The sequence below is a fragment of the Papilio machaon genome, chromosome 7 (assembly GCF_912999745.1).
Source record: "Papilio machaon chromosome 7, ilPapMach1.1, whole genome shotgun sequence".
Classification (NCBI taxonomy): Eukaryota; Metazoa; Arthropoda; class Insecta; order Lepidoptera; family Papilionidae; genus Papilio; species Papilio machaon.
Window position 1 is genome coordinate 5,012,279 of NC_059992.1, and position 10,031 is coordinate 5,022,309.

General features: G+C 32.7%; 2 protein-coding genes across 2 annotated transcripts; both read right to left on the reverse strand.

Annotated features, from left to right (window-relative positions):
- Positions 1-548: 548 nt before the first annotated feature.
- LOC106715021 (xanthine dehydrogenase-like) lies at positions 549-7,916 on the reverse strand. Its single transcript, XM_045678793.1, has 8 exons — positions 7,799-7,916; positions 6,204-6,358; positions 3,860-5,984; positions 3,463-3,771; positions 3,036-3,373; positions 2,141-2,945; positions 1,761-1,928; positions 549-1,411 (listed from the first exon to the last, which is right to left on the reverse strand). The coding sequence occupies exons 1-8, from the start codon at positions 7,868-7,870 to the stop codon at positions 1,361-1,363; spliced, it is 4,023 nt and encodes a 1,340-aa protein (XP_045534749.1). The 5' UTR covers positions 7,871-7,916; the 3' UTR covers positions 549-1,360.
- A 1,153-nt stretch (positions 7,917-9,069) lies between these two features.
- On the reverse strand, positions 9,070-9,920 carry LOC106714927 (cytochrome c oxidase assembly protein COX20, mitochondrial). The gene is made up of 2 exons (XM_014508054.2): positions 9,751-9,920; positions 9,070-9,515 (listed from the first exon to the last, which is right to left on the reverse strand). The coding sequence occupies exons 1-2, from the start codon at positions 9,802-9,804 to the stop codon at positions 9,201-9,203; spliced, it is 369 nt and encodes a 122-aa protein (XP_014363540.1). The 5' UTR covers positions 9,805-9,920; the 3' UTR covers positions 9,070-9,200.
- Between the last annotated feature and the right edge of the window lie 111 nt (positions 9,921-10,031).

Below are 10,031 nucleotides of genomic sequence, written 5' to 3' on the forward strand. Positions count from 1 at the left end.
AAAAAAACGGGGTAAAAATTATCCTATGTCCGTTTCCTGGTTCTAAGCTACCTGCCCACCAATTTTCAGTCAAATCGATTCAGCCGTTCTTGAGTTATAAATAGTGTAACTAACACGACTTTCTTTTATATATATAGATTAGCGGCGACTGTGTCAACGTAGAATTAGAAATAGTAGCCTATAATATGTCCTTACCGTCCAAGTTCCGTCAAAAATTAGTCTAGCCATTCCCGAGATACAGAAAATATTCCGGAAGAAAGAGAGGAAGTTCCGGAGTCGGAGGCGATAAGTATTACTTCATAAACCACTTTAGTTTATTCATAGTAAGTAACTTTGCTTGCTTTAATTGACTTAAAAATTAAGTAAGGGCATAAAATGAACAAAATGTCACAATTAGTATTATTTTTGTTTTATTTTAAGTAACATGCATATAAATCAACACAAAAACAAAAAGAGAACGAAACCGAAACAAAATAACACTTAATTATCTTTAAAAAGTAAACATCTGGCAAATGTTTTTCGTTGTATTACATTATTTTATCTGTGGTAATAGTACGAAGATATATAAATTGAACATCTTAACTCTTTAATTAAATATTTCTGTGTTTAAGAGTTAACTGTGTTAGTTAAAGTGTACAATTATTTCAATAAACCTATATTTTAATATGGACTTGTGACGTAGAGGTTTTTGATGTAAAAATTATATAATCTTTCACAACCTAAGAATCTCTTATAGAAATACTAATTAAAGTTGCCCAACCGGTTTGTACTTGGGATTTATATTTTAATAAAACCGGCGGCTAGCCGATCGCCAATCTTTGGTCCAACCAACCAATGTTTTATCAAATATATTTATTGAATAACCTTATTTTTTATATTTAGCAGTCCCTAAATTTGGATCTCTTAACCAAAAAAATTTGTTCGTTTAGCTTGCCATGTCTACAACTTCAATATTACTTTTGTACTTTTTTATATATTTTTATATTAAAGATTCATATCGAAATGCTAGTAATATTTTACAAGCTTCGTCTTTGGTATTTCTTAATTATTAAGATAATAATTAACCCAATTGCACAGATATTAAAAGATTGACACAACTTGTTTATAACGACCTTAAAACCTATTGAATAAGTTCAATGTATCTTGTAAATAAGTCTTAGAAATCTAACTTAGGTTTACGTAACCCAAGATTTGTTTAATAAAAATAGCACCAAGATTAATTAACACATAACCGTGGGTTTTCATTACCGAAACATCAATACAAAAATAAGTTATCTCACATTATACAAAGAGAATGAGAGAGATCTCTGTATACTTCTATGTGGATGTTTTGGTAGTAGAAACCAAAGATTAGTGTGGTTTAAACCGAAATATTCCAAGGTTGACCACCCGATTTTATAGTTTGCTTGACCTGAAACAAACAAGTTGACACTTACGAATCTTATCAATATTTTATGTCGAATGGTAGATATAATAACAAAAATATTGGAGACTATTAAAAATTATATAACAAATGGACGAGACGTAGTATAAATTATTATGAAATATAGAATATTTAACGCAAAAACCATAAAGGTCATTAAAATTATACATGCATGTTTTAAGCTCCAAAAAAAAAAACAGTGTCATAGAATATTCTTAAATACTTTTACGAATTTATTGTTAGTAAAACATGCTTATCTAACTTACAAAATTATTTTAGTTTATAGCAATTGTATCTCAAATCTATTAGCTTACTATAACCATGTAAAAATAAATACCTGCTGTGTAATTTTATCTTCACACGCCATTCTGATCCGCGCACATGTCGCTGGAGCTTCTAAAACGAATTCTGAATATATTCCTTGTTCCTCTCGGTATGCTACTATAGCCTCCTTGATAGCAAAGAAAACCGAAGCTGCCAAGAATAGAGGCGGTTCCCCAACAGCCTGGAAGTGTAAAATAATTTTAATATATATTCAGTGGTTTTAGTGATCTTTGCATTGTCCTATCCTATATGAAAATGATACAAAATAACTATGTATTTGTCTACTAAAATATTATAGATACGACGTTTTCCATAATTGCCCATAACTCCTTAACCTATACTAACTGTGGTATGAAATCCATAAATGACATTTAGGCTATAAAAACTAATTACCTTAGAAGAATAAACAGCCCTTGGATTTGGCGCACCTTTTAATAAAGAAACATTAAATTCTTTGGGTATGTCAGAAAAACCAGGAATTTTGTATGTCCCAGGACCCTTAGTTAGCACCTCTCCATTCGGAGCAAACAACATTTCTTCCAACGTAAAAAATCCATATCCTTGCATAAAAGCACCTTCTATCTGACCTATATCAATGGCTGGATTTAAACTCTCTCCTACATCCATCACGATATCAGTTCTCAACACCTGATGATCACCCGTTAAGCAATCGATTATAACTTCAGAAGATGCTACACCATATGTAAAATATTCGAAAAGATCTCCAGAATTTGTGTTTTTGTCATATTTTATTTTTGGCGAAGCATAAAATCCGGTTGCGGATAAACTAACTCTATCCACGTAAGCCGCCGCAACCCAATCCTCCCATTTACCATCCTCATTTAGTCTTCTGTATGGCTCTAATCTTTGTTTTATAGTGTTACAAGCATTAATGACAGCCATACCATATAAATCTGAACTTATACTAGCGGCTGTTGGTGAACTGTTGGGAACTTTGTCGGTAGCCATTTCACTTATATGTATTTTACTAATTTCCACGCCCAGTGCTTTTGAGGCCACTTGAGACATTTTTGTGAAAAGGCCTTGTCCCATTTCAATTCCACCAATAGACAAAAGGACAGAACCATCGTTGTAAACAAGTAGTAAAGCACCTCCTTGATTTAAAAGGTCAGTTTGAAACGATATACCATATTTTGTGGGAACTAAAGAAATGCCTTTCTTTTTCCATCGATTACATCTGGAAAAGTAAAATGTATGTATATATTAATTTGTTTTGTTTAACCTTATAATATTCATATAATTATTTCATGTGTAGTAGTTTTATTACCTATTAAATTCTCCAACTGCAGCTTTTCTGTCCCAATAATTCGAAGACTCGATACATTCTTTCCAACATTTGGAAATGGTGCAATAGTTAAGCGCCTGATTAAAATGTGTAAGATCTCCTTCCTGATACATGTTAAGTTTCATTATTTCTTCATAACTCTTCTGTAACTTAGCAGCCACATCTCTTATCATGCACTCGGCAGCGAGCATTGCTTTTGGCGCTCCAAATCCTCGAAATGCAGTATTCGATGGTAGATTAGTTTTACATAAATACGCATTAATTTCTATATTTGGTATTACATAACAATTGTCCAAATGGCACAGCAGCCTCTCGATCATCTGAAATAGTTATGTTATAATGTATTTTATAAATGTATTTTTATTAATGCTTTTCGATAAATCGAGAAATAAAAAGAATAAATAATTACAGAGCATGATATATCCATACAATTCCCAGCATTAGCATAAACATCGAATATAGCACCAGTAATTTTTCCATCATCATTGAAAGCTACTTTATATTTTGTTAGAATTGGATGCCTGTACCCCGTGACTTGCATATCTTCATCTCTATCTAAAACAGCTCTAACAGGTTTCTTCAATTTATATGCAGCTATTGCAACAGGCACAGCTAACAAAGCAGCTCTAGTTTCTTTTCCTCCAAATCCCCCGCCGACTCTCTTTACTTTAGCGACTACTTTATGATTTGGTATGCGCAGCGTTTCAGATACTATATGCTGTAACAAAAAAAATTTGATTGAATTCTAAAGTACCATTGAAACTCACTGAATACAGCACTTAAGATTTAAGAAATCCATTGCTTACTGCTATTTCTGCTGGGTTTTGAGTAGTAGCTATAATTTCCAACTCATCTTCTTTCCTTACTGCAAATGCTGACATTGTTTCTAAATAAAAATGTTCTTGAGCTGCACTTCTAATATATCCTTCTTGAACATATTTTGCGTTTTCAAGTGCGTGCTTTATATTTCCTTTCGATAGTGTTCTAGGATATCCGGGAAAGAAAGATTTGTGTATTATTGCGTCTTCAATAGATACAATAGTTGGTTCTAGGGACTCGTATGTCACGGTCACTAATTTCTTAGCTTTTCTCGCCGCACTTTCCGATTTAGCAATAATAGCTCCAATTACACAAGCTCTACTTGTAACAATTTGACTTGAGAATATCTCTTCGTCTTTAAATATGGAACCCATTTTGTTACATTCGTCTGGTAAATCATCAGCAGAAATAAAAGATACCACCCCAGGTTCTGATAAAGCCTTAATAGCGTCCACAGATTTAATTTTTGCAAACGATTTGTCACTGAATATCAATGATAAATACAATTCCCCTTCAATAATAGGCAAATCATCACAGTATATAGCTTCCCCTGTAGCTTGCTTTAGAGCGGAAGTATGAATGATTGGTTGCCCGACAGTATCGTATGACTTTCTATCATTATTTTTGATTTCGAAACATTGTGAACTTTTCGGCTCTTCACACTGTATTTCTTGTACTGCACAAATTTCATTCTCCTGTGTCGTCAGCCCATTTATCACTTTTTGATACACATAAAGATAAAAACGGAAAAATAAACTAAGACAGAGTGATTTGCGGTATTCCGCCATACCTCCCGGTGCGGAACTATCTAACTCCAGTTCTTCACTAAGTGATTCAAAAACAACTTTTAATAAATGTTTATTCCATTGCATACCAACAATCTTTTGCGAGGACTTCGTTGCACAAATAGTGGTTGGTCCCATACCTCCAAAACACAGTTTTACTTCTTTAATTAAGTCGTTATTTTCTTCCAGAACCAAATTAAAAGCTGCTGTAACAATGGATATATCGTCGTCTCTTCTTCTGGCTTGTTTGTATGCTTTGAAGAATTGTCTCTCTTTAGTGAATGGAATTTCAATAGAAGTAACAACTTCATCCTCCTTCAGTGCCACCTTTCGGTAACCTTCAAAGAAATTGGAGTCAATAATGATTTCTCTTTCTCCCCTTAAATAGCTTGAAACGTAAAGTTTTGACGAACTCGCTAAAATAATGGGATTTAAATCGGATATGGGACTTGCTGTTACTACATTGCCTACGATAGTCGCAACGTTTCTAATTTGATTTCCAGCAAACCAGTGCAGCATATCTCGTATTGCTTCGAGAACTTCGATCTTTTGTTTATTTCTTGAGATCTCTTCGCGTAAGAAGTTATTTGTTTCAGTCAAGGAAACAGCTGCACCTATTTTCACGCCAGTTTCCGAGGTGACACAAACATTCATTTCTTTTATAAACATAGGAGATATTAAGACAGGATATTTTTTGTTTTTAAACTTCATCTCAATTCCTACTTCTGTATTTCCGGCAATAATTTTACCACATCTATATTCTTTCTTTAATAATAATAGATCCTTTAACGACTTTGGTCGTATCCATGTTACGTTTTCTCCCATAAATAATAAGTTGTGTTGGTTATAATCGTCTTTTATTTTAAGTTCTGGAGGGAATATAGGTTCCTGTGTGGGACTATATGGCTGGAATTCTGATGTATTAAATAGATTACGATTTTCCGTCTTCTCTTTTGCCTTCAATTTGCAACAATCTTTACCCATGGCACACGAACTCTGTGTATTTTTAACATAATTTTGTTCCCATTTTTCAGTAAACGTTTTAAAACCTTCAATTATAGGTCTATATCCAGTACACCTGCAAAGGTTTCCTTGCAATGCGGTTTCAAGATCATTGTAGTCTATTTTCATTTTATTTCTTAACAATGCATACATGGACATTACGATACCGGGAGTGCAAAATCCACACTGTGACCCGTGAGCTTTCGCTATTCTCTCCTGTACGGGGTGTAGTCGATCTTGAGTAGAACCAATACCTTCAACTGTAGTCACTGCTAAGCCATGCATGGCGCAAACAGGTGTTAAACATGCGTTAACAGCGTAATGTCTGGTTGTACGTTAAGGCAATAAATATCATTTACACGCATAAAACATATCGACTCATGCGACGAGAAGAGTTAAATCTATTAAGACATACCATAAGAGATGATACTCCTTTAGACAGTTGCATGGGTTTGTATCAATAAAAATAAACCATACAAATGGTCTTTATTACATTATTGTCTTATAGTAAAAATTATAAAACAGAAAAAAACTAAAAGGATACTTGATAAGATCTTCATTTCGTAAGTACTGGGATACCATGACAGTGCAAGCACCGCAGCCGCCTTCCCCGCAGCCATACTTTGTACCAGTCAAGTGGAGCTTTTTGCGCAAATACCACAGCAAAGTCCATTCCGGATCTGGAGAGTTTTCTACAACCTGAAAAAAAGTTTAGCCGTCCATAGAACTCTTTTGCTACAATATTTATATTAAAAGTACATCGTAACATTATAATATGTTATTAAGCCACAACATGTTTGCCAGTAAAAATCATCATCATCATCATCATCAGCTCACTATATGTCCCCACCGAGGGGCTCGGAGCCTACCCCAAGTTAGGGGTGACTAGGCCATAGTCAACCACGCTGGCCAAGTGCGGGTTGGTTGACTTCACACATATCATTGAATTTCTTCTCAGATATGTGCAGGTTGCATCACGATGTTTTCCTTCACCGTAAGAACGTCGGAAACGGAAACGCAGTAAAAATACCAATTTTAAAACAGGACATTAATTTTAATGTCAATATAAAAGATAAAATGGTATTCGCTCTAGGTATTTATATATAATACTTACAGTATAAGTAATAGCAAGATTCGTGTACAGATATTGCAAGTTTCATTGATCTTTCGATAACGAGGGTAAAGTTGTTTTTAAAACTTATAATATAGTAGGATACAATAGTCTAACTAATAGTAATTAATTTTTAATCTTACAATCTGTTTTGTTTTTTGTATTTTTACAATATTATTAAAATGCTCATCATTCTACAAAATAAATGGATGTTGTAGGTATATTAGTGTGGATAGAATTTGTAACCTCGAAAATTATTAAAACACCCACACCTTTATTTGTTACCTCCTTTCCTATATTCCGAAATATTTAATACTGACGGAAGAAACCCCTTCTCTAAAGTAGAATACTTTTTGATAAGCAAAGTTGAAAGCATTTGACCTTTGCGATATTACATTGTAACTAGTTATACTTACTACATAATAATACCGGACATCATGTATTTATATCTTTTAATGCAAATTATTAAAATTACGTTAACCATATTAAACATTACAGTTTATGTGCTTGCAATATACAGTCGAACCTTGTTAATCGAGAAACCTTTTTGAGTTCCAGACGGACAACTCCATAAGCGAGAAATTCCGGTTAAGGACTCTCGCTGATCCAGGTTTGACTGTATTTTCATCTTATGACGTACGAAATAACAACAATGTTATTTTAGATTAAGTTATACTGAGTATATTTATTAGAGTGCCCGCGAATTTCTCAGCGCAAAATTTAAAAAAAAGCATATGATATACCCGCGTGTATCAGCTACCTTCCCGTTAAAGTCCCGTCAAAATCAGTCCAGCAATTCCGGAAATTAACTTACGAACAAACACGACCTTGTGGACAGACATGCAGAAAAATTTAAAAAATCGGTTTGTCGTTATCAACAACGCAAATATGTCACGTGTACGATATATGATTTTTTTCTCGACATTATATACAGACATTCCAATTTTATTAATATGTGTAGATTATAAACAACATTTACTTTACATACTGATAAATAATAAAAATTCGAAAATTGAAATAAATCTTACCTTTTTTCCATTAACAAAAAAAACAAGTACTGTTTGGATCGGCTTGGAGATGATGTCTTTCAATTTATCCATTTTTGAATCGAATAATCTTTGCACGAACTTTTCAATGAACTATGTATGTGTACATAACATGACTATCAGCGCTCAATATCAGCGGCGTACTAAATTGTTGATGCTAAATGCGTCGGTGTTTTCTCGTTAAACTACTTTAAGGCCAGGACACACTACAAGTTTTATTTTTATATGATTTATCACAAACCTTCTTATATACTTATTAACTAGCAATGGCCCGTACGCAATTAAACAAAAACTTAATTAGTAGCCTATGTGTTCTTCCAGACTATGTCAAAATTCAGCTGTATCCATGTGCACATGTAGAACGGCTTCTGGATATACCTTCTAACAAACTTTCATCCATCTATACATCCAAACATTCGCATTTTAATTTTCGTAAGATATGTCTACAACTCATGCATAATAACATAAGATCTAAATACGATAGTCACAGCGAACTGTTGGTATCTTTTTCTTATGTGCTTAACATACATTTTTACTTTGTTAACATTTTATTATGTTCTATTACAAAATTTTCCCAGGACAATCAAGAAGACGTGAGTGAGCAAACGCACGACTCAAGTCATGCGCTTATAATGTTATTGAGCACGCGTAGTAGACGAAATTTTTTGTTAACACTAGCTGTTGACAGCCTCCAAAATGCCACTCCATCCGCGCAGTATTAAAAAAATCAATAAGTAGCCGATCTCTTCTTCCAGACTATGCACTACATGCCAAATTTAATTAAGGTTCATTCAAGCCATTCCAGGGATTACTTCCAACAAACATATATCCATCCATCAATCTAAACTTTCACATTTATAATATTAGTAAGATTTGGGAGATTATGGAAATTATAAATAATGGTATATTGCTATATTTTCTTTTATAGTATTAAAAACTTCAAATGTAATAAATAAAATAGCTGCAATTGGCGATGGACCTTACTCTTTACATTATTATGTTGTGAACTACACATAAATTCCTTCAATAAATACTCTGATAGCAATACCTGTGTATGCAATATAATAATATATTATACCGAGTATTACTTTTTAGATATTTTCACATGCACAGGATTCAATTACATAGTAGTCCCGATTGATATATATCGTAATATATATAATGTATATAGCCCTCATAATGGAAAATAATATAATTGATAGCTTTCAAAATATTACAAGCGTATTTATATTGAAATTACACAATATGTTGTTTAAATAATTTATTATCTGCAATCTAAAAAAAGCAACTAATTAAAATATCATACTACATTTCTCTTAATCTAAGAACTGAAATGATTTAAATATTTTACAGAATTGTACAACAATATACATAACAAATATTTCTATGCTGATTTCAGAATTCCTTTCTCTTCCATTTCTTTTTCAACACCTGTGCCTTCATATCTTATTTTATCTTTTAAAGCTGATTGTAGTAACTGAGCATCAAATTTCTGTTTTGACCAATTATATCTACAATATGACCAATATACCAATGTTGTTATTGTAAATGCTCCCATTCCTATGTGCTGTGACAATAACGGTTTTGAGGTCTTGAAAAAAGATGCTATTCCAACCCCCACACCAGTACCGATGCCATATAGAAAGCTTTCACGGAAACATGGAATTGTTGATAAGTCTCGACCAAAGAGCACTAAGCCCTGAAAGTAATCATTAAGGTTAACAAGTGTCAAAGAATTGTAATTCTAATTAAAATGGAAAATAATAATTATTCTCAATGATTTGCATTTATCCATGCTAAGTAATTTCCTAACAAATTAATTAATTAAAATTAAATGTTAACAACAATTTAAAACTACATTATTGATTATATAAATATAACATTCTGATATTAAGTTGATTAAATAAAATTTTGGTTGAGTCCTACTGTTGTACCTTCTTTTCCTCTTCAGGATCTTCTTCCATCATACTTTTGACAACGGTATCCATGTTTCCCTTTTAAGTTTTTCTATAATCAATTCTATTTACAATTTTTGGTAACAAAAGATGTAAATAAATAAAATAACCTCCAATACAAACGCCTGGTATATTTATTTGAGCAAAATATTATTTCAAATGTCAATGTCAAAATATTTTTTTGTTATTTGTTACAATATTTCTCTATGATCTTCGTCTTTGTCACTTGCGAGTGTTGCTATTAAATAAAACATCTCAAG